This window comes from Protopterus annectens, chromosome 7.part0 (genome assembly GCF_019279795.1).
Source record: "Protopterus annectens isolate FY-2018-M chromosome 7.part0, PAN1.0, whole genome shotgun sequence".
NCBI lineage: Eukaryota > Metazoa > Chordata > Ceratodontiformes > Protopteridae > Protopterus > Protopterus annectens.
This window is the reverse complement of record NC_056739.1, coordinates 373149928-373176386: the sequence shown is the minus strand read 5'-3', so window position 1 is coordinate 373176386 and position 26459 is coordinate 373149928. Positions and strand designations below refer to the sequence as shown.

At 39.2% G+C, this 26459-nt stretch overlaps 1 protein-coding gene across 1 annotated transcript in view; it reads right to left on the bottom strand.

Moving 5' to 3' along the window:
* The window catches only part of PPM1J (protein phosphatase, Mg2+/Mn2+ dependent 1J), a 463759-nt gene extending 440686 nt beyond the window's left edge, over positions 1 to 23073 (bottom strand). The window contains exon 1 of the mRNA XM_044076937.1: positions 22642 to 23073. Within this exon, the coding sequence (XP_043932872.1) occupies positions 22642 to 22967 (326 nt within the window). The 5' untranslated portion in view covers positions 22968 to 23073. The remainder of the gene's footprint in view (positions 1 to 22641) is intronic.
* Between the last annotated feature and the right edge of the window lie 3386 nt (positions 23074 to 26459).

The following is a 26459-nucleotide window of genomic DNA, read 5'->3' as shown; positions in this document are numbered from 1 at the left end:
ATAATTTGTGTGGTAATGAATGAAGCAATACTCAAGTGGTTTTACTTACAGAATATAAAGTAAAAACAACAAAGCAGTATGATAAAACTGGAGACGACCACCGCAAAATAATAAACAAAATCCAAAAATTGTATTCGAATAAGCGCTTTCACGTACTATGTACGCTTCCTCAGATTTCAACAACCCATACAAATCTCAATGTTTAAATACCATCATCCAACACATTCAATTGCTAATCAATTAAAAGTAATTAAGAATAATTGAACTCAGCTAAAAGCACTAGCTGCATTGGTGCATAGAACCACTACAAAGCGGTAAGCGCTAGAAAGTAGCATGCTCCTTCAGTTAAAACTTCCAGATGAATATAACATCCTGTTAATAACAACAAAACTGATACCATACCATAAAAATATGTATCAAAATATATATAAATATTGTTCATATATAAATTTAGCATATTGCTATAAATTTGTTATATATAGTGAATAAACAAATATACGGATAAAAATATAAACAATGTAAAACGAGAATGCGTAAATATGAAAACCTTTTAAAAAGAGAAGAAAAATAAAACATAATTAATCACGCTCGCATTATTTGCGAGCATCTAGAACTGGTTTTATGCTAACAAATTGATTAAGACCAGGATCTATATGGGCTCTTAGTTTAAAAATCCAGCACAGTTCAATAGATTCTAAATAACTCATATTATCCCACCCAGCTTGTTCTGATGAACTAGTTGCAATACTCTAAATTTGAAACTATGGCTAGGGTGAGAGGTAATATGCCTAGCTAATACGTTCTGCTGATTGTTCTTTCTAATATCATAAATGTGGTTATAAATTCTATCTTTTAACCTTCTAGAGGTCATACCCACATAAAATGCTACACATTGCATACAGGTAGCTAGATAGATCAAATTTGTGCTATCACAACTAGCATAAAACCTTGGTTTAAAAACATATTCCATAGTAGGGTGAATATATTGCTGTTCATCCACTATAAAATTACACATCTTACATCTGTGACAATGATGGGTACCCAATCTAACTGTTCTTAATTTATCTTGTTCAATGTGAAAACGCTCTTTACAAAGAATTCTACTAAGATTCTTACTATTCCTATAGCTGAATCCTGGGGTGGACCCTACTATATTCAACGTCTTGGGATCTGTCACTAAAACTCGCCAATTTCTCCTAATAATATCCACTAATCTTCTACTGTTATCATTAGTGTATCTAGTAAGGAAGGTTACCCTAGAATTATTCGAAGTCTTCCTGTTTCTGTTATGATTACGGTCTAAAATTCTAATATCACTATCCTTGCCTCTGAGAACTAAGTGCTTGATCTTGTCAATCATGGAGCTGTTATAACCCCTGGCTGTAAATAGCCTATGCAAAATATCCAGTTCTGTATGCATATTTGATGGATCTTTACATAATCTCATAATTCTAATAAACTGTCCCTTGATAATGTTGGAAAAAACAAATCTAGGATGCATGCTGGTATAATGCAGAAGTGCATTCTTCCAGCAGGCTTTTCTATAAAGTGAAGTGGAAATAGAACCTATATTGTTCCTGACTATACTAATATCTTAAAAAATACACTATAACATGGGAGAAATCCAAAGTAAATCTTAAAAAATAAGTAGTGGTTTCTAAATAAGTAATACATGTTTTTAATTCATCTATACTGCCTTTCCAAAAGAGCAGTATGTCATCTACAAATCTTCTGTAGAAGATCACTTGTTTATAGAATGCACTATCAAACAGATGTTTTTTCTCCCAATAGTAGACAGCTAGATTTGCAAATGAATTCGCACAGGGGGTGCCCATGGCAACTTCCCATTTCTGTGCAAATAATTTATCTTTAAACATGAAAACATTGTTGGATAGTATAATTTCTAAGACTGTACAAATAAGTATTTGTTGACTATTAATTATTCCTTGTGCTAAGCACAAAACCTGCCTCACAGCTTCCATGCCGTATTCATTAGGAATTGAAGTAAATAGATTTTTGACATCTAGTGTGACCAATAAATATGTAGAGCCAGGAGCTTCATTAGTATAACTAGCCAACTCATCAATTAACTGATAGCTGTCTTTCAAAATATTAGGCATCTTCCCAACCAAAGGTCCCAATATGCTGTCAACATAACTCAACATTCTTTCTGTTACCCAGCCATTCCCTACCACTATGGGTCTCATAGGTGGGGGGACAATGTTCTTGTGAACCTTGGGTAGGCCTTTGATATAAGGAATCATTGGATATTGAACCAAAAAATAACTATATAACTCTTTTGTAATCTGCCTGCACATCAGTAAATCATAAAGGTCATCATGGACCCTCGTAACCATTTTCGAAAGACACTCACGGTTAATTTCCATATAAACATTGACATCACATAACATCTCTCTCATTATTGTATCATAATCTTTGGCATTTAATATTACTACCCCTCCCCCCTTATCAGCGAGCTTTATCACCAAATCATTGTTCATGGATAAATTCGTCAAGGACTGCTGTTGTTCTTTCATTAAATTAAAATAAATACACCTGTGTCGTTGTTTCGCAAAATATGTGTACAAATCATTCTCACAAAGATTAATGAAGCTCTCTACATTCACAGGTAAACTAGGGACAAATGAGCTTCTACATTTAAATTGTTGAACCGGTTGTGTTGTATTCTTATCTGAGGCAGACAGAGGAAAGGGACTCAATGACAGAATCCATATAAGACCTATTCTGAAGAACAGGAAACTTTTTAAATAGTCTTATTTTATTTTAGTAGGTTGTATGAGAAATGAATGTTTTTTTTTTTGGTATAACACTACAGATTTTTTTGTTAGGTATATACTCCATGTATTTTTTTGATAGATGTATTTTTTATACATTTTTTAGCTTTCACATTATTAGTTAGAATGACTGGACACTTTTTTGTTTTCATAATTTGTGTAGTAATGAATAAAGCAATACTCAAGTGGTTTTACTTACAGAATATTGGGAGCATGGTATTTTATTGTTTGTATGTCTTTAAGAATGTTAAATGCATTGAAGTTTGTTATTGGTCCATTTGAATTAATTGGAGAGAGTCTCTGTTATGGTCTGAAGAAGTGGTGGTGACACCATGAAAGCGCTTACCTTATGAATAAAAGACATTCCAGCTTTTAAACAGCTTTGAAGTCGTGACTTCCTACAACATTGTTTGGTCTGTTGGATGTTTTATGATATATTTTTTAACTCTTTTAACAACAGCTCATTTATCCTTGCTGCATCTTGTTTGGTGTTTTATATATATATATATATATATACATATATATATATATATATATATATATATATATATATATATGTATATATATATATATATATATATATATATATATATCTATATGTACCCAAGCACAAATACACACACACACACACACACATACACACATATATCTATATATATGTATATATATATATATATATATATATATATAGATAGATATATATATAGATATATATGTTTATATATACATATATACGGGTCTATATCACATGCGAATGCTAAAAATAGCGAACGCTGATATATCGAACTTCAAAGTCCAAAAGCTGAAAACAGCCAAGGAACGGATCAGTGAATCTTTTCCCAAGGAAAAAAATTTGCTGGGCCGTTCTCTGGGCTTTGCTGTTTTCTCCACTGTGATGTGATCTCAGAGTTAGTATACTTAATATACTTAAGTTGGGGGAGTGTGGGGGGGGGGGCAAAGCCCCCCACTTAATTTTGAATGTATACTCTTTTTTTTTTTGGATCAGCGAATTTTTTTCCCTGGGACACCATTCATCTCTGCCTCACTCTATTTATTAGTACTGAAATGTAAAATTATCCATAAGAGAGCACTTTGGAGGAAAAGTGCAGTGAAAAAAATACAGTAATAAATCTAACAGACTCTCTCCATTAAACCTTATTAAAAAGACCAGCATACTGATCTGTGGTACTTTTGCAAAAGTTTCATCCAATCCATCCCTTTTTTCTTCATTTTGGCTTTTTAAAGTACATTTTTAGACAATAAGGAGATATGGTTCTTCTATGAATTTAAACAGCATTTATTAGTAACGGGGTACTCTTTTTGAAAAGACTGACTCTGCTTTTAAGGGAGGGTGGGTGGATATTAAGAAAAAGCCATGCTTTTGAAGGAGCACACAACCTGTATAAAACAAATTAACAATATAATATTTAAAAAACTCAAATGAAAGTTAACCAAGTTATGTTAGGGCTACATAAATTTATTTTTTTACTTTTGCCATTTTTTTAAAGATCATTTTGTCAGTAGGGGTCTGGGTTTCTCTTATAACCTTAAAACATGTTTATCAGTAAACAGGTATCACTTTTAAAAACTTACTCCACTTTTATGGATGATAGGTGTGTGTGAGGAAGAAAGCATGCATTTAAGGTATATGACAACTAGCAGAAAAAAATCCCTAAATACATAAAAAGTAGAAGCATCTCTTTAAATTCTTGTCTTTTTTTATTGTGATTACCAGTGACCTAATCCTAGTTCATTTCAGAGCTTCGCTTGCTAGTCAGATGGCTTACTCTTTGTGAGTGGATTCCATTTCTTTTTTCAATAGCTAGAGCGGTAAAGTGACCCTTAACTCACATGTGGGTCCATGTATTTTACTCTTGCAGGGGTGGTGTGCTCATCTTTTGCTGAAACACCCCCTAGGGCCATCATATTACTGAGGATACACATGGAACTCAGCTTGACCCAGGGAAGCAGGCTAAGCCACCTAGGGAGTTGGTTGAGAAGAACCAGGATTAGCCTGGATAGTAGCAAGAAAACAGCCCCCTGTCTGCCACCTACCACCTTTAAAGCCCGTTCTAAAATCTTGCCACCATAGAATTGCTTGTTTGGATGACAATAAACAGAAACCAGAAAACAGTTCAAAATGAAAGTGCCAGCTTACCCTAATCCTTAACCCCAAGCCAAATAAAATTCCATATGCTCAGCCGCAGTAGCCAGAGGAAAAATTCACCAGAAAGTTTATGCTTAAAAAATGGTGGGAAATCAGCCCGCAATGCTGCTCAAGGTCCTGGGTTAGGGGGTGGGTAAATATCTCCATTTACTGCTCAGTGTAAATCTTGTCATTTTAACATTACTAAAAAGAAATCCAAATAAACAACTATTAGAGATGATGGAGATAGTTTCCCAAATATATGGAGTAGGATCACATTACTATTTAACCACTCTCTTCAACATTTGACTAAAGACAAGGCTGTAAAATCTGTTAAAAATGTTACTCAAATCCCCATTTTAGCTATTCCTTACGTTCATATCTGTAAAAGTTCTGGTTGAGTTTCCTGAGGCTGAGGATGCTGCAGATGGAACAGGAGGAATTCAGCCTTGTTTTTTTTTTATATGCGCCAAGTTTGAACTGCCAGTGTAGTTCTTTTTTTCTGCAGTATGTCTTTTTGTTTCTTTGAATTGCCTCAGTGCTGTTTGCCTCTAAAATGTGGAAACTAAAGCCTTCATGGTTGGGGTGTTCCATGAGATGTTTTGTAAGTTTTTTTTTTTTTTTTTGAGTTTTTTTCTCTGATTTCTGAAAGATGTTGAGTGAGTTGTCTTTTGAATTTGTTGATGGTCTTTGCAACATAAAAACAGTGACATTTTCTGGAGACTGTGCTGTAAACTATGTATTCCATGTTGCAGTTGCCAAAAGTTTTACTGCGATAATCCTTGCCTGAAACGGGGCATTTGAACTTGCCTTTATTACTCATCATGGGGTAGTAATTGCACATTGAGGTCCACACCTGACGGTGCCTTTCTGGCTCTCCTCTTCCTTGGTTTCTCTGCTTTCCACATAATCCCTGATGTTTTTTGCTTTCTTAAGGACAAAGGCTGGGTGAAGGTTACCATTTTGCCTGTTGTGAGTGATGATCACCCAGTTGCCAATTATCTTTTCTCTAATCTTCTTAAAGTCCATGGTGTAGGTCAGGTCCTATCCCATTTATGCTCCTGTAAGTCCCTAAACCCATCCCTAAAGGTACTGTAATGTCTGTTCACTGATTCTAGAAGGGTGGGATTATTAGCTTTCTTGAGGTCCCAAACAGTTCAAAAATGGCACTAACTAGCCTATTGCTGTAGCCTCAAGCTAAGAAGTCCTTTTCTAGATCTATGATGTTCTTGGTAAAGTTTTGCTGGCTTTTGGAGGTCCTGGCTATCTGCATCCCTTGCCCTTTGACCACATTCCTCTTGGCAATGTGAGAATGGGTGCTGTTGATATGAAGGAGTAATTTAACCCTGGTGAGCCTTCTATACTAGTTGTTGCTGACTTTCCAGAGATGAGGTCTTTGAAGATAGTCGGATCTAGAAAGTTTACCTTTTCTTGGCTGTGGTAAGTAGAACATTTCAGAAAGTGTGTGGAATTGTTAATGTATATGAAAAAAATCCTGCAAGTGTGTGGAGCTACCTTCCCAAACAATAAAGATATCATCAATAAAATGAAGGTAGCAGCTGATCTGGGAGAAGAAAAAGAAGGAGTTGTAAAGTAAATCTTCCTCCCATTCCCCCCAGGAAGTGCTCATTAAGCTGGGGGCCACAACTGCGTCCACTGCTTTGCTAGAACCAAGGTGCCCTATAGAAGAAGTAGTTGTTACTGAGCAGCACTAAAAATAATCTACCTAGCATTTCTGTCTCCCCAAGTAGGGCTTCCTACATACAACCATATGCATGGGGTAACTGCTGTGATGCACTAACTGTGTGGCAGCACTGTGTATAAGGTCTCCACATTGACTGTGATCAAGGTGGTGTCTTCACTTACATTAATGATCTTGATTTTCCTTAAAAAATGAAAGGAGTCAAGAATGAAGAACCTACTGCTCTCTACCAGGGGTTTTATTTGTACTTCAGGGTATACAGAGGTAGGTGCAGTTATGGAACCTCTGCTAGCCATAAAGTGTCAATAGATGGCGGGTCTTGCAGGTTTTCATGAGGTTTGCAAATTGTGAAAAAAATGGGAAGTTTGAGGGAAGTTACCATGATGAATTCCAAAAGCCTGTTGTTTATTAAACCTTCCTCGTTGAGGTAAGCTGGTTCTAAATAAATGTTCTCATACTCTATTTTGATTATCCCTAATTCAGTGGAGCTATTAAAGTTAGTATTACTAAGCATGCTCACTATCTTACTGTAGTAGGTCATGGTGTCTGTGACTAAGATTCCGCCACCTTTGTCTGCTTTCATAACCCTCCTCAATTTATCCCTGCTGAGTTGGGTAAGGGCAATGATTTTGTCATTCCCCAGGTTGTAGTGTCTTTTACTGGGTTATTTTTTTCAGGATGCCCCTGATGTCACTCTCACATTTGGCTTCAAATGTGGCCAGGACTGAGAGGGTGGGTGAACAAAAAATATTATGTTTCCTCCATTCTCTATTGTGATTGCTGTATGGAGAGTGTTTCTAGAATTCCAATTATCTTTTTCTTGAAAAAAACACTTGTAGGTTTAGCTTCCTAACAAACATTTTGAGATCAACAATAGTTTGCTGTGACAGTATGGGATAAAGCTAAGGGCCTTACCTAATAAATTTACCTCCAAAGGTGTGAGGGTTTTATCAAATGATTCCACATCTCAGACCACCGGCATGGGACCCTGCTTCCAGTCCTCCTGTGGTGGGTACCAAAGGTGATTGAGGTCTCTCTTCCTCTGCCAAGACTGGTCCCCTGTTAGTAGTTCGGTTAGGGATAATTCTGGATCTTTTGATGGTATTGATCCTTGGTGTGGCTGGAAAATAGGGTTCTTGGGTTGGGATTCTCACCTGTTGGGGTGGTAATGGGGCCCTGTATTCTCAGGATCCATGTTCTGTTGGGGCTTCTTGACATGAGGGAGCCTTGTGTGGGGTCCTTGGGTCTAAGTCATTTGATTTGTTTGGATTATGTCAGTTTTGAAAATCCTCCTGGTAGTTATTGTGGTCCAAGCCCTGGTATTCTTGCTGGTTCAGGTTGGGGGCTTCTTGGCTATGGTGGTGGCCAAGGCATTCCTGATCTTGGTCATCTTTATCATACCAGCATGTGTTGTCCTTTTTCCAGTTTCTCCTCAGTTTGGCCTGACATTTCCATTAAATTCCTTTCCTCCTACTGTAATTAACTATAAGCAGATTGGGTAAGTTAGGATTTTTCTTGTTTTGGAGATCTTTCCATTTTACTGATATTTTTGTCTCTATTTTTCTGTGTGAATAGTTACTTACTCCTCAGTTTCTTTGAATTGTCTGGGATTAGCCCCTCCTTCATTGCATGCTTCTTCAAGTTACTGGATATTAAGCGCTGGGAGTAGGAGCGCAACTAGTTTCAGGCTGGTATCCTTTAGGGTTTCAGCCCATTCATTCTTCAGGCTGGCATCCATCTTGTTCAACATGGGTTTATTAGTCTTAGACCTCTGGGGACCAGCCTCTTTTCAAGACTACTTTTAAAATGAAGCTCTTCACATTGTAGTCTTTTAGTGCACTTCAGTTAATTCTCAAAGTTATAGAGGTGGCAGGTCAAACTTGTGGATTCTTTCGAGGTGGGTGGGCCTGGGTTTGACAACTCTCTTAAGTGCTGTTGTCTGGCGGGAAGGTGGGGTCCTCGAGTAGATCCTTAAATCTTGAGGATTTACTGTCTTCTCCCATTACCACTGTTGATTCTTTGGCTGGTGGGTTCAAGAGATGTTCTTTGGCTAGTGGAGATCATCCAGGCAGGAACCTGGTAAGAACAAAACCAAGCTTTAAGCTAACATCCATCTCTGTCAAGGAATGAATCAGTCCAGCTTGGAAATCTGTGGCCAAAAATCTGAGGAGAGTGAGGAAAAGTGAATATGACCAATCCTGGACAATGCCACTTAGTTTCTTGAACATTTTATCTGCTGTTAGTCTCAGAGTTAAAGCTAGTCCAGGTCCTGTTGTCAAGCAAACCAGTAAGCACACTAGTCTTTGAGTAGAAAATTTCACTTCCTTTATTTAGGGACAGATGAGTGCTGCTCCATACAATATAAAATTTATCAAGGCAAGTGCTGTTATATTTTTAAAAGTCCAGTTGAAAGGTGGTGGGCATAGAGGAGCAGGGGTATTTCTAGTTGGAGGGCTGAGGGGGCCAGACCCATTGGTATGCCTCCTTCTGCCTGCACAGCTATTGTTACATTTCTAGAGAGACACCTCCATCTCCCACATAGGGTAAAGCACCTTCCAACTCTAAACAAAAACCCAAGCCAGCCTTAAATGTTGCCTCAAGTGCTACTTCAAGTTCAACTCAAAAAAAAAAAAAATTCACTGACTTCATGTAAATGCATTTTTCCATCTGGGCTTTCCTTCATGATGCCTTGGCGAAACTGTGTTTAACAAAATGATATTGATGAAATGTTGCTCTCTACCAGTGCACTCAAGCACAGATATAGGACATAGTCGCGGATGTGCGCCCACACACACACACACACACACACACACACACACACACACACACAAAAGTTGGATGCTCAAATGATGTTTGTATGAAAAAGCAGTTGTCTCTTACAGTACCTCAAAACCTGTTCATGGCATCTCATCAGAAGTTGTTGACCATGTGATGAGTGTGAGATTGGAGTATGGGGTACTGTAGCACATATAGTGTTTGCACATTGGGAAGCATCCTTTATGCTAGATCTTATAACTTCTAGGTAGCATACTGGGCTGCAAAGTTATATTTGCAAAACAACAGAAAGGCATTTCTAATTTCTGCATCAGTAGAGAGTCGATTATCTGAAACGTCATTTATCTGAATACAGTCTTCCAAAGTTTTCGGTTAGGAAGAGTCATAAAGTCTAAATATGCTAAAGTTATATGTATTCGCTTGCGTGTGTTTTTTTAGCTTGTAGTCTGCTCGTGTGTGAAAAATAATCTTTATTTTACACTTAAATAGTTGAATGTTTTTTCACTAAACTACCTGACTTCTAGTTTCCTGGTCAGCAAGGACTCCTAATTACCTCTGGGGGAAGAACTCAGAATACTGTAAAATAAGAACTTTACCCTGAAAAGAACAGTTTTCTTTTTTCACTAAACTGCCTGATTTCAAGTTCCCTGCCCAGCAAGGACTCCTAATTACCTCAGCGGGAACAACTCAGAATACTGTAAAATAAGAACGTTACCCTGAAAAAAACAGTGTATGTGTTCAACTTTCCTTATACGTAGGGTAGCATACACTCGATTGGACCAATGCTGTCCCCACCAGGAACCCTCTTTAACCAACCCCACCTTTACGCCCACTGCCTAATAATTCCTTTACAGTCATTTCCAGCAGAAAACTTTGAATTTGGCTACAGAAATCAAGTATAGTCCAAAATAGAACTAGTGAGTGTTACTATATTTATAATTTACCCTGCAATCCTTGCCTAGGATTTTAGCCCACTCCATTCACGCAGCTCACTCTGCTCCCCTCCCTGCCCCCAAATCCAGACCACTCCCAGTAATATCCAACCAATCAACTCATACCTCCCATAATCTCTACCCCTCTGCTCCTCCTACCTTCTTATCACACATCCTAACCCCAACACAGTCATGCCACTAACTATATAACTAATTATAATCCTTACCTGCACTATTCTAGCAAATACTACATCCAATGAAGATGTTTCAGTCAATTCTCCCAACCACTTCCACTGCACTTTGTCAACTACTCCACTCAAATTCCCACCACATAATTTCACTACTTCAACCACAAAACGCCTCCTTCCACCACAATGACCTAATTACCAAATTCCCACCTCATTTGAATGCAAATTATCCTTAAAATACCACAAGTACATCACTGCATATATAAAACATATCCTCAGCACTCTCTCTAAATTTGCTCTCAGTGGAGACGTGCACCCTAACCCTGGCCCCAATTTTTCCAACCTCTCTACAAATCTCCCTCCAAATAGGTCCCCCATCACCCAAATCACACTTAATAAAATGCCAAATGACCTCCTCATTATGTCTCTTAACATCAGAAGCATCTGTAACAAAATCCAAGACCTCCAGGTATACATAGACTTGTACTCCCCTGACATCCTTATCCTAACCGAATCTTGGCTTAAACCTCACATCAAAAGTGAAGAAATACTCTCACCTGGATAAAACATCCTCCACAAGGACAGAATTTCCAAAAAAGGAGGAGGAGTGGCACTGATGTATAAACACCATCTCAATATACAAATTCTCACAAAGTCAGCTCCCCAGCTTGACAAGGAAGAAATCCTCTACGCTATCCTCAAATTAAACCCTAAGAAAGCAATCAACATAATAGGGTGCTACTTCCCTCCAGGCCAAAACATGCCCCCCCCTTGAAAACCTATTAAACTGGGCCAATCTCTCCCTAGCCCAAGAAACCATCATACTCGGTAACTTTAACATTAACTGGCTATCCTGCAATAGTAAGCCCCCCAGCACTCCACCTAGATATCCATGGCTTCTCACAGCAAATATAATCTCCAACCAGGATAAATAAAAACCCTAATAATCACACCATTCTTGATTGGGTCCTAGTCAACAAAGATCCTCGCTCTTACCTGGCAGACTCCTTACCTGACTTCCTAAGTGACCACTCCCCAATCTTCCTGCTAAAACACCACATAAACAGCAGCAAACCCATTATCCACTGACGCATTTGCTACAAAGCTAAATTCAACTCCAGCTCCTTCACCACCTCCCTATAGAAAATAAACTGGTCACCCCTAAAATACCTCAACCTAGATGAAGCAATCCATTACTTTAACAGCACTTTCCTCAACATCCTTAACTCCCATGCCCCCCAAAGGTACACCAAAATCAGAACTAAAAACTCCCCCTGGCTAAAAAAAAACACCAGAGACCTTATGAAATCCAGGAATAAAATATGGGAACAATGGCGCACAACCAAAAACCCCTCAGATAGACAACTATTCCTTGAACTACGTAACAAAGTCAAAAAGCAAGTAAAAGCAGACAAAGCCCATTTCTATCAGACACCCCTAAGCTTCTCTCAAAACAACCCAAAGCAATTCTGGTCCACAATTAACTCTATCCTTTGCCCAGGGAAGGTAAACACCTCCCACCAACCACCCCTCTTTCCACCTGTAGCATAGCAGATTCTTTCAACAAACATTTTACAGAGACTGCTCTATCCCTAACTAAAAAAACACTTCCCTACATCACCCCCCTACACCCAACCCAACTTGCCCCCTCCCTCCCTTCTTCCTCTCCACAGTACCCACCTCTAACATAAAAAGACTATTGACAAAACTAAAATCCACAAGACTAGCAGCTGACAATCTGCTCACAGAATACCTAAAAACAGCAGCTGATGTCCTAGCTTATCCCATCTCCATATTAATTAACTGCTCCATATCTGAGTCCTATGTGCCAACCTTATGGAAAATATCCCACATCATACCCCTACACAAAGGCGGCCCCTCAACAGACATCTCCAACTACTGCCCCATTGTCATCCTCTCACCTCTCTCCAAGATACTCAAAAAATGTATCAATTCACAGATCGCCAAATATCTCCTAAACAATAATCTCCTCTCCTATACCTAGCATGGTTTCAGGCCACACCACAGCACTACAACTGCTCTGCTCTCCTTCACTAACATCATCCTCCAACATAAAAACAATGGCCTTTCTCCTCTGCTGTAATTCTCGACCTATCCAAGGCTTTTGACATTGTATCACATGATCTTCTACTCTCTGCACTCTCCAACCTCTCCTTCTCCACACCTGTCACCAACTGGTTCCACAGCTATCTACACAGCTGCCAGCACTCAGTTGTCTGGGACAACGATCTATCCCCTCACCTCTCTGTTATTCTCGGGGTTCGCCAAGGCGCCATCCTTGGCCCCTTGCTCTTCCCCCTATTCACCAATGACCTGCACACCACAACCAAACATGCCTCTCTCATACAGTATGCAGATGACTCCACTCTCATCTGCTCAGCCCCAACTATAACAGAACTACAACAGATCACTCAAGAATCTTTCTCTTCTGTTGAAAGATGGCTATTAAATGCTCAACTTCTTCTCAACCCAAATAAGACCAAACTCCTCATCTTCCAACCCTCAAAATCTACCCCAAACATCCCCCATTTCAACATACTTGCCAAAGACAACACCTCCATCTCACCAACAGCCCACACTAAGCTACTCAGTGTACAGATTGACAACAAACTCAAATTTGACACTCACATATCACTCACAATAAAAAAAGCCCACAAAAAACTGGGTGCCTTATGTAGAAACAGACAATACCTAACCAAACCAGCTAGAATCTCTACTGCAACATCCCAACTAATCTCAATCCTACACTATGCATCACCCATCCTCACAAATCTTAGACAATCAGACCTAAAGAAACTCGAAGCCTGCTACAATAAAATTGCAAAATTTGCCATGGGGGACTCCCACTGCAGTCACCACTGTGTCACCCTTAGAAACCTAGACTGGCTTGAGCTCCCTCATCTCCTACACCTAACCAAACTTACCTTTGCTCATAAACTTGTAAACCACCCTCTTAAAATCCCCTCACTTCATACACTTCTCCAGCCTTACCACTCCTCCAGACCCCTTCGCTCCTATGACAAAAATCTACTCCAATTCACGAAAGTCAATAACTCTGCGGGGAAGCGTTATTCTCCTGCTCCATATCCAAAATCTGGAACTCCCTTCCCACTGCCATAACTACCCTCCCTTCCAGCAGTCTCTTCAAAAATTATCTTAAAGCACACTTAAAATCGTACTGGCTCTGTCCTTGTCCAAACCTCGACTACACTCCCCCATACTCCTGTACCACTACTTAGCTGTCAACTCTACTTTTAGTTGTCAACAGGATATTACTATTTCATTACTATTTCATATCCTTTAACTAACAGACAATTGCGGTACGATGTTTACTCTTTTCTCTATGTGAGTAATTAATACTACTAGGCAAATGTTTTACACCTTATATTGTGATATTATACTCTAACCCAGTCAATGGGGATGCACAAGCCAGTGCATTTCTTTGTGCCGATCCCAAGCCCGGATAAATTGGGAGGGTTGCATCAGGAAGGGCATCCGGCATAAAATTTTGCCAAATCATACATGGAGACAACAGTACAGATATACATACCGGATCGGTCGAGGCCCAGGTTAACAACGACCGCCACCAGCACTGTTGGCCAAAGGATGCTGGTGGAAATTGGGCTACTGTTGGCCGAAGGAGGAGAAGAGGGGGGGGCATGCCCGAAGGCAGTTAAAGGCTAGGACTGTGATAGTGAGGGTCGGAACTTTGAATGTTGGCAGTATGACTGGTATAGGGAGAGAGTCAGCTGATATGATGGACCGAAGGAAGGTTGGTATATTGTGTGTGCAAGAGACTAGATGGAAGGGGAGCAAGGCTAGGTATCGGAGGTGGGTTCAAATTGTTTTATCATGGTGTGGATGGGAGGAGAAATAGCATAGGGGTTATTCTGAAGGAACAGTATGCTAAGAGTGTTTTGGAGGTGAAAAGAGTGTCGGATAGAGTGATGTTTATGAAGCTGGAAATTGATGGTGTAATGATGAATGTTGTTAGTGCATATGCTCCACAGGCTGGGTGTGCGATGGATGAAAAAGAAAAATTTAGGAGTGAGTTGGATGAAGTGGTGATGACTGTACCCAAGGGTGACAGACTGGTGATTGGAGCAGATTTCAATGGGCATGTTGGTGAAGGGAACTGAGGGGATGAGGAAGTGATGGGTAGGTATGGTGTTAAGCAAAGGAATGCAGAAGGTCAGATGGTAGTGGATTTTGTGAAAAGGATGGTCATGGCTGTGATGAATACATATTTTAACAAGAGGGAGGAGCATAGGGTGACATACAAGAGTGGAGGAAGATGCACACAGGTGGATTATATCTTATGTAGAAGGGCCAGTCTGAAGAAGATTGGAGCCTGTAAAGTGGTGGCAGGGGAAAGTGTAGTTAGGCAGCATAGGATGGTGATTTGTAGGATGACACTGGTGATCAAGAAGAGGAGGATGAGTGTGAGGGCAGCACCAAGGATCAAATGGTGGAAATTGAAAAAGGGTAATTGTAAAGTGGAGTTCAGGGAAGAGTTAAGACAGGCACTGGGTGGCAGTGAAGAGTTACTGAATAACTGGGTAACTACATCAGAGCTAGTGAGAGAGATGGCTAGAAAGGTGCTTGGTGTGACATCTGGAAAGAGGAAGGAGGACAAGGAGACCTGGTGGTGGAATGAAGAAGTACAGGAGAGTATACAGAGAAAGAGGTTGGTGAAGAACAAGTGGGATTGTCAGAGAGATGAAGAAAGTAGACAAGAGTATAAGGAGATGAGGTGCATGGCAAAGAGAGAGGTGGCGAAGGCTAAGGATATGGCATATGAAGAGTTGTATGAAAGGCTGGACACTAAGGAGTGAGAAAAAGACCTGTACTGATTGGCTAGACAGAGGGACCGAGTTAGTAAAGATGTGCAGCAGGTAAGGGTGATAAAAAATAATGAGGGAAACGTACTCACACACGAGGAGAGTGTGTTGAGCAGATGGAAAGAGTACTTTGAGGGGCTGATGAATGAAGAGAATGAGAGGGAGAGAAGGTTGGATGATCTGCAGCTAGTGAATCATGAAGTGCAGCATATTAGCAAGGAGGAAGTAAGGATAGATATGAAGAGGATGAAGAATGGAAAGGCTGCTGGTCCAGATGACATACCTGTGGAAGCATGGAGGTGTTTAGGTGAAAGTGTAGTTTTTAACTAGATTGTTTAATGAAATCTTGGAAAGTGAGAGGATGCCTGAGGAATGGAGAAAAAGTGTTTTGTTACTGATTTTTAAGAATAAGGGTGATGTGCAGAGCTGTAGTAACTACAGAGAGATTAAATTGATCAGTTACAGCATGAAGTTATGGGAAAGAGTAGTGGAAGCTACGTTAAAAAGGGAGGTGATGACTAGTGATCAGCAGTATGGTTTCATGCCGGGAAAGAGCACTACGGATGTGATGTTTGCTCTGAGAGTGTTGATGGAGGAGAACAGAGAAGGTCAGAAGGAGTTGCATTGTGTCTTTGTGGACTTAGAGAAAGCATATGACAGGGTGCCTAGAGAGAAGTTGTGGTATTGTATGAGGAAGTCGGGAGTGTCAGAGAAGTATGTAAGAGTGGTACAGGATATGTACGAGGGTAGTGTGACAGCGGTGAGGTCTGCAGTGGGAGTGAGGGATGCATTTAAGATGAAGGTGGGGTTACATCAACAATCAGCTCTGAGCCCTTTCTTATTTGCAATAGTGATGGACAGGTTGACAGACGAGATCAGACAGGAGTCCCCATGGACTATGATGTTTTCAGATGACATTGTAATCTGTAGTGAGAGTAGAGAACAGGTGGAGGAGACCCTGTAGAGGTGGAGATATGCTATAGAGAGAAGAGAAATGAAGGTCAGCAGGACTAAGACAGAATATATGTGTGTGAATAAGAGGAAGGATAGAAGAATGGTGAAGATGCAGGGAGTTAGAGGTGGCGAAGATGAATGAGTTTAAGTACTTGGGATCAACAGTTCACAGTAATGGTAAGTGTGGAAGAGAGATGAAGAAGAGAGTACAGGCAGGATGGAGTGGGTGGAGAAGAGTATCAAGACTGATTTGTGACAGACGAGTACCAGTAAGAGTGAAAGGGAAGGTCTACAAGAGGGTAGTGAGACCAGCTATGTTATATGGGTTGGAAACAGTGGCATTGACAAAAAGGCAGGAGTCAGAGCTTGACGTGGCAGAGTTGAAGATGTTAAGATCTGCACTGGGTGTGATGAGGATGGACAGGATTAGGAATAAGTATATTAGAGGGTCAATCCAAGTTGGAAGGTTTGGAGACAAAGCCAGAGAGGCAAGATTACGTTGGTTTGGACATGTGCTGAGGAGGGATGCAGAGTATATTGGGAAAAAGATGCTAAAGATGAAGCTACCAGGTAACAGGAAAAGAGGAAGGCCTAAGATAAGGTTTATGGATGTGGTGAGAGAGGACATGCAGGTAGTTGTTGTGACACAGCAAAATGCAGAGGACAGGAATAAATGGAAACAGTTGATCCGCTGTGGCGACCCCTAACAGGAGCAGCCGAAAGAAGAAGAAGATTGTGATATTATATTCTGACATATATGTAATCACTTGTTAGACTGTGTCTTTGCTATAAATATGCTGTTTTCTTCCTCTGAAATGCTAGATTGTACTCTTATATTATGTGAAATCTTATTTGTCTGAATATGTGGAGCTTTTCTCCCCGGGCCTCCGCTGAAAATGGGCATATATCCAGTCGGACTTTCCAGGTCAACAAATGCAAAATAAAATAAAATAAATAAAATAAAAAAATAAGTGTATTCCCTGTGTGCAGAAAAACAATATTTTAGAAGTTTTTTTTAATCAGTTCAATTATATGTTTGATTATGCGAACAGTCTGATAATCTGAACTATCCTAGGTCCCAATTAGTTCAGTTAATCGACTCTCTACTGTATGTTTGATCTTGCAGGAGGAAGGGGGTTCAAATGGCAGTACAATGAAGGGGCTTACCTAATAGAAAAACAGTTATTTACAACTGGCTACACTCTTGAACAGTGTCTTCCTGTATCACTTATTGTTTCAGTAGGTAGAAGATATTTTGTGAAAGTGCTTTTGTGTTTGTTAGTGCTTCTCATATGTACATACATACATTATTTATACTAATTACAAAATGTTTATATATATGATTTTTATTCTGTTGTACTGCAAATACAGTACTGAAATAAACAAAAAGGTTTAGAAAAATGATTACATTGAAATTAAATAAATAAGTACATATAATCTGAAAACATCTGGTTATTCTAGCATTGCAAAATGATCTGTGATAAAAGTTAACTTGCTTTCTTGTAGGAACAAAAACCATTACAAAATATGTTATGCAGAGTAACTCGAAAGGAAGGTACTGTTTGGGTCTACTGGGTTTCATAGCTTATCACAGGGCAGTGGGAATGTAAGAGTGCATTGATTGATAATGTAAGTACAATAATAAAGGGAAAAGGGAACATGGCTTTGATGTTCATAAACATACCGAGTATAGCCTAACTACTACTTATAGTCTAATGAGCTAATGAATGTGTACATTATGGTACTTTCTCTTCTCATGACTTACTTCTGCTCACTCTTGAAAGGCATACCTAGAAATGATTAGAAATGCACACTTACGACACAGGAGAAACACAATAAAATTTACTTCTTAAAAGAACACAAAGTCTCTGCTGCAAAAGGGCACTACTTGGTCCATCAACTAAATCAATAACTGTCTAACTTTCAAAAGTAGAGTAAACATTTTCTTTAAAGAATCCACTTATCTTGTCAATTCAGTCTTCTTTAAGGGTGACATCAATGTCTCACCATGTCACACTTGAACAGACATTACCTCACAATTGTTGAATTTTTACTATCTTTCCAAGACTTCATCTTTGAATTTGACTTCCATTCCGAACTCTTTTAATCTTAACTATCATACAGTCTCTGTATCAGTGAGAAATTTGCCAAATATTATACCTTACTTAGCATACATAAAAATGTTTAGTCTGAAACCCTTCCCATTTATTTAATAATCCAAATGAATTATTTTTTCCCTGATCACTGCATGGTGATATAATCATTTTTAATTGTGGGACATAAGAAACGAGAAAAGCCAGTACCGAGAGAAATAACTAGGCTCTGTTCATTAACTTGTGACACCAGACAATACATGAAGAAAGGTTCTAGCAATGCTATTAATTTAAATAAACTATAACTAGGCTACATGCCTTTTATGTTCATATGTATAATTATCTGCCTGTAACAGCACACAGAAAACTGCAGGCAAATGAGGGCTGCAATGCCTATCTAGCTTTTCATCTCCTCCAGTATGAAGTTAAGCTACAGAGATGTCCCTGTCTGATTTGAACTTGTCCTTTTTCCCTGCATATCAAATTTCAGCTATGTCACTGTCCTTTATTTTTGAATTTGCCTGCTATTTTTACTATGACATTTCCTGTGCAAGAGACATGATCTGCATTTACTTCTATTTCTTTAAACCAATACTTCTGCTTGCTTCACAGTCCATTTGTCAGGAATGACTCCTTAAGTTTTAGTATGGATGGTGTTTTGAAATATGCTGGTAAGCCAACATAATGAATTCTACATTCTTTATATTTCAGCCATATAAAATTGACTGCCCACAATAAGGCTGTTGCTTAATCAACATATCTCTTTCCATTTGTTAATCTTCTCTTAATGTAGTATGGGCTTGGTAATATCTTCTAGCAAAACACAGCCAATGAGGATACACAGGGCTCTAGTGTGCCACAAGTGTCTAAGCTAGTTTGCACTTTTCAAGTAAGCAGTATCAGCATATCATCGGAAGAGCTGGATCTAGCACTAGGTGACCTAGGCAGCTGCTTAGGGCCCACACTGTCTTGGGGGTCCTGGCTTTGCTTTTAAAAAATACAAAAGTTTCTGTAAATAAAGCAAGCCTTAGTACCTCACAGGAGAAAACAGCAGGACTTTAAGACCTCGGAGAAGAGTGTAAGACATAAACCTCTGTGTCATCATACACAGGAGATTTGATTAGAAACCGCCAAGTAAGAAACCACAGGAGATTTCAACAGTCAAGCAAGTATATCATTGGTCTTCAAAGTAAACAGAGCATGACAGCCTTTGAAGTGAGTGCGATTTGATTTACCTCTACATCACCTGCCAGGTTTTCTTTGATTGACTTATTTATTTTTTGTTTTTGTAAATCACTGAGGATTACATATCAGTCAGAGTTTCATAGTTGTGTTGTTCACTCTCAGTTGTGCACCAGGTAGCACACTTGCTTATGGTGCGCAGAAGGTCATGGGATCTCTTCCTGTGCCAGGCAAATCAATTGCTGACACTACTGTGCAACATAAGGGGGGTGCTACACAGATGCCTCGTAACTATGCACCTGTTGTTGGCTTACGACCATTCCTTACTGCATATCACCAGTGCACCAATTTTTTTTTAATGTGACATAGGCAATTTATTCTTCAAGGGCATCAGACACTGAATTTGTAGCAGCAACCTCTTCATTAGTTAGTTGCAGTAATCTTTAATGAAGAATTATTCAGATGATTTTACTTCTGCAGATATTGTGTATATTGACTGATATTAGTGGATTATGATGACAGTAGTTTGGGTGGACTTTTATGGTTGAAATGTTCTGAAATGAGTATTTTTGTCATTATTGGTTCATATGTTTTATTTCACTGCTTACTGGTAAAATGGTCCAAACTACACAAACAGGGCTATATTAAACAAGGAAAATAATTTAATATCAGGAAGGTGAATCAAAAAACACATGCATTTATGCATGGTCCTAAAAATGTATGCAGGGGCCCATGGTTTGAAAACAGCCTAAAGGTACACTTAATCCACCACGGGCCAGATGCATTTACTATGAATGTTGGGTTTCAATGAACTTTCAATGAATATCAGTTCCAATGTCTGCGGAGTTTACTGTTGCTCATGCTAAGTCTGTTATCATTGTGAGACTGCATTGTTTTGTTTATCAAATAGCTATCAGTGTTTGTGCGATAAAATTTGAAATACGTTTTAAATTAAATCCAAATATCTGCAATCATTGCAGAAGTAAAGAAGAACATAGTATATACACTGACAGTTTTGAACAGTGTTTGTGGTAACTAGAGACAGCCAAATAAGGGGATACTGGAATGGCTGCAGGGGTAGGGGCCTGATTCATTCGACCATGATCTGGCTCTGATTATGGGTCTATAAGCAAGCAAAACAAGGCTGAGTTAAAATAGACTATCATAGTAATGCCCGGCTACGTTAAGAAACAAACCATATTAAGCAAATGAGCTATAGCTATGTTAAAACAGTCCAGAACAGGAACAGGTGAATGCGACCTCTGCAGCCATATAGTAATGCATGTTAAACTCAAATGTGGCATAACACAGTAACTGAACCACCGATTCAAAATATTGTGCCATTTCACTTGCATTATTCATATAATTTACTTTGTATGCAGTTTGAGCCATTTTTTTATTTATTTATGCCAAATAGTTAACCGTGTGCACATATTAGGCAAAAGAGCGTCTGTTCTGGGATGGTCCTGATATAACTAAAGCCAACACTAGAAACATAGCAGATAGTAATCATGTGATACTTGCATCTGAAGCAACATGTTTGAATGTTTCCCCAAAAGCCAATCATATATGTACATGTACATGTACACACACACACACACACACATGTATATATATATATATATATATATATATATATATATATATATACACACACACACACACACACACACACACACACACACACATGTACTGCGGCAGGGCTAGCCACCTGGCAATGTAAACCTTGGCTTTGGATTATTGTCACTATTTAAGTGACATCCCAACCCCATGTGCAAATGCAGGAAAAAGGGGCTGTAGATGGATGGATAGACATGGGCAGCCATGGTAGTGCAGAGGTTAGCGTTGCCACCTCACAGCAAGAGGTTCTCCAGTTTGATTCTTAGCTGGAGTGCCTTCTGTGTGGAGTCTGCATGTCCTCCCTGTGGTCACGTGGGTTTCCTCTGGGTGCTCCGGTTTCCTCCCACATCCCAAAGACATGCTGTAGGTAGATTGGACACTCTGAAATTGGCCCTAGGTGTGAGTGCATGCATGTGTGTGCCTTCTGTGGAAGGTTGGGTGCCGGGCTGGCAACTTGACACTGTAAAGCTCCACTGCCAATCATGAGCAGACAGGTGATCTGCTGTGGCGATCCCTAACCAGGAAAAAGCCAGAGGAAGATGGATGGATAGACATACACACATAACTTGCTTTTTTGTTTGGAGGAGTATTTATTATACTGTAACACTATTAAAATGTCTAGAATGAATATGCCATTATTTATACTTAACCAAACCATATTGTGGAACAATTGCTAAACATGCCTGGCAGTGGAATGCAGATATCAAGTGTACCACAATTACCAAGTATTTGTATTTGGAGCTCCTGCTAAAGCTATTTTCTTGAGAATGGTAGTTTGCCAGTACAAGTTTGTTTTTATATTAGTTATTAGTAATCCCTCGTTTTACAGAATTACAAATCAGTTTTTATTTAAATCATTTAAGTGGTATTTACTTTGTTCTCAGCCTGCCATTGTATTTTTTTTTTTTTTTTTTTTTTGCAGGCTTATAACACCTCTGCTCAACAGAGTTGTTCTGAAATGTACGTATGAATTACATTCTAAGACAACTGAATGTTATCAAAGATACACATGGATTGGAACTGACGAGTATTATGTAGGCTCCTCTTTATTCTTTTATAGTGAGCTGCAGACCTGTTCCTTAAGAGTGACAGCGTAACCTCCATAGATACTCTTATTGAAATCTCGCTGAAATGTATAAGGGCGTTGCTTCAACATAATCACAAATACTGTCTTCCACATGTAATACAGGAGCATTACTGAAAATACCTGTCGAAGTCATACGGTACTACGTAAAAAAAAAGGGGGGGGGGATACATTTCGCCAACAGAACCAGGCAGCTGCGTTTCATTCAATCATATAAATAAAACAGCTAATGCAGAAAATTGACCAAAAAGGAAGTAAAGTATAGCCAGGGTCTACATATAAAAATGGTGAACAACATCATGACTCACTCTGCATATCCCGTGTTCAAAGGCAATCTCCTCCTGCCCCGGTTGCTGAGTATTTCCCTATTATTATGATCCATTGAGCGCTGCAATTCCGGAGGTGTCAGTTCTAAAAACTCAGGTCGTGAATAAGGATATTTCCCTGGCAAAGAAGGGCTCGGTGGTGCAATAGTGGATGCACAAGGATTCGAACCGCTGCTTGCGTGATGGCTGCGTTGGTGGTGGCTGTTTGACAGGCTTGCCGCCACGTTATTCATCGTTGTCTTAATTTTCTTCATCATGTTCTCTGCCCCACTCTTGAATAACCCCCCACCTTTTGCAGTTGCTAGCATGGACTGATGCAGGAAGGAGCCCAACAGGCGTGATGACCTCCCATGACGTTCACCTCTGGCTCTCACTAAGTGCTTGCTCAGGGCGCAGCAAGAACTTTTTGCTTTTTGAGGTTTGACAGTCTACACTTGGAACCCTGCCTGCGTAGGTGTGGCTGCATACTCGTCATCAGCAACACAGCAATGTGTTGCAACCTGTTCCTCCTTCTGTGGAGTTTATTTGCATGCAAAAGGCAGGCTGAAGTTGTGATTGCCTCCCATGTTCTTCTTAGCATGATACCTATTAATAGGATGCGTCTAAGTACACTAACTAAGCAGTTTGACAGGCTGGCTTGTACCTGTGCTGATCTGCCTCACCAGTCAGTAATCCATAAACTGTAGAAAAAATGACTAATATGGAGTGGAACAGCACACCAAACAAAGCGATACACACAGTGATGCATAGACGCGTCCAGCAATATTGGGGACAAATGGCATTTTATTCAACCCTTCGTGAGGCAAGGGGTGGGTGAAATTGTGCGGATGTACACGTTGGTGAAAGAGTGCTAAAGTGCTAGGGTTACCACCTGTCCCACTTTGCGAGGGACAGTCCCTCTTTGGGCAGTTGTGTCCTGCAGCAAAATTGTACATATAGCAAATGTCCTGAGATTTTAGGGCATAATTATTTCTTATATTTTATGTAGTAATTGCATAAAACAGTTATTCTGTATCTGAAACACCTAAATGTTATCAGAAACTGAATAAGCAAGTAAAATGCTACAAGAATAACCTTTTATCTTGGCAAAAAAGTGAAGTTCTGTCCTTTGTACTGGCTGTGGGTATGTTTTAGCCTGCAAAAGCTCATGCTTGTGCCACAATTGTCCCACTTTGGGCATTTGAAAAGGTGGCAACCCTATAAAGTGCCTAATGCTGAACCTGGGTTGCAGGTGCATAGATGTATTGTGACGGGGGTCTTAAAAAGGCTTTAGACAGTATTTCTGCGTCTGGATTTTGCAAACTGTAATAAAAATAAAAGGATTCGGTCATTAGGTAAGGACTACTTTACTAGGCTGACAGATATTAATAATCTGGTTTATACCTCTTAACTGTCCAGATTTTCTTAGAATGCCCAGATTTTTGCCTAATATTTTTGGTCTGTGCCTCAAAAAAGTTGTATTTTCTGGTAGATTACTGAGGGCTGAAGTCATTAAATAATTACAGACATTTGATTTTCAGACTTTATATCTTTTAGAAAATGCATGATAACACAAATCCTGTTATTCCAGCAACTTTCCAAGTGCAGTATTTAAAAATTGTTTCTATTTTTGGGACTTTACCCACCATTATTTTAATCTTTCTCCAGGTTTCTTGCACTAAGAAAAAGGTTGAGAGTTATTATGTGGTTACTTTTTTCAGGACGCCAAAGACACTGTAATGACTCTTGGCTTTAGAGACAGAAAGTGATGGGCAAGCAGGTTACGACTGCAGAAGAAGGTGATAACTGATGGAACACATGAGTATATGAGAATGGGTGGTGGTGGTGGGGGTGCTATTCCATTCCAGCAAATGCATCAGGTGAAGGGGGAAGCCACATATTCAAATATATGCCAAGGTCTTGGATTTAGATATTTCTGATGTAACCAGGCTGAGATATATGGTCCAAATATTCACATGGAGAGAAAGTTGGGAACCAAAGTATATATTTATTTAGTTCCATTTCTTACCTGGGATAGTCTGAGCTAAAAATAACTTTTTTTCAGTTGAGGCCCTGGGAGAAAACTCCACAGATAGGTTATGTGTACAATAAGAAGGCAAAGAAGAAGGAAGGCAATGTTAATAATACATATATATGAACAAATGGAATAAAATGCCTTGTTTCTGAACTTAAATACTTGTGCATAAATGTGAATAAAAATAATTAACACAAAACATTCTGTAAATAAAGTCTAGAATTATATAAGTACAGAAAAAAGTTTACAGAACGGATGGATATTATCAATAGAATTGAACAATTCCTATTATAGAATATACAGTTAATAGTATTCAGAAAGAGAGAGGAAGAGATGAACTGATTGAGGACTGAGGAAGTGCATTAAGATGTGAAGGAGAAGACTAGGACCTGTTTAATTTGAGAGTAAATTATGATATGATGGATGTTACTCTACTGATATATAGAACATTTAATTTGAAAACTAAATTATTTACAGCTTGATTTCATCTAAAGTATGACTCGCTTGTTGCATCCTTGATATATTACTGGAAATTTTCTCCATTTGTTAAACATCTGTTTGTTTGTTCTGATTTCCTGCCAATGAGTGTATCATATAACTGATTTGTTTGCAGTTAAAAGCATTCTTTAGAGTCTCCTTGCTCCTTTATTTGTTTAAAACTTTCATATAGTGGCTGTTTTTCTGCTGTGATAAACATTTCTGTAGTGTTTTCTGCTTGAACTACTGTAGCTACTTGCTGTAATAGTTTCCTACCCCCCCCCCCATCTCTATTGGTGTCTTGTTCTTCTACTTGGTGGCGTTGCAGTTACCCACCCCTACTGTAAATTTGATCTAGGACACTCCTCCCAATCTAGTGTCATTAGCTCATTCTACCTAATACAGAGAGAACATTTGAGAAGGCCAACCCACTTAGGTTCTTAACCAATTATCTTCTGTTCCTCCTTTCTCCCTTTCCACTTTAATTAAAAAAAAAAAAAAAAAAAAAAAACGCTAGAATCTCCTTGTGTTCTGAAGGAGTGTGCTTCTCAGCTGATAAGTATATTTTTGGCACCTTTTAACTGTTCAGAGTTGAATAAAACAATAATTGAATTCAGTTCAGAATACAGTTTGAATAAATTGCATTTATTTAAACTGTATTTGCTTTAATATTCCTAAACACTCATGTGTGCTAGCTTGCACTGCATTTGGATTGTTTCTAGTGCTGTTTTAGCTGCTTTTCTGTAAAAAAAAAATCTAAGCTTGTTTCCTGCCTTTCCTGTAACTAGTCCAGTCCAGATACAGATTTGCTGTATCCAGGACTGTTTGTAAGTTTCTGAGTGGTGTCAAAGTCTGATTTTCAATTTTTCCCTTAGATCTGCTAGTTCTCTCCTCTCCTGCACTTTTACTAGCTTATTAGTCTAGCACTTTACCAGACTTCTTGTAGCAATTATTGTAGCACACAAAGTACTACCAGCACTAAACGCTCTACAGGGAAACAGCTCCAGTTGTTGTATCTTTTGGCTTTTCCCGGTTAGGGGTCGCCACAGCAGAACTCCAGTCCGCTAATGATTGGCAGTAGATTTTTACGTGCCGAGTTACCAGCTCTGATGCACAACCTTCAACGAAGGTATGCCCATTCACGCATGTTTCCACACAGAAGACGCTTTACCTGAGAATTGAACAGGACAACGTCTTACTGTGAGGCGACAATGCTACCGCAGCACCACCACAGCTCCAGTACTTATTATTAATGCCCACCCCTCCAGGCATGTTTAAAGGTCAGTTCCCTGTGCTTTCTCCTATTAAC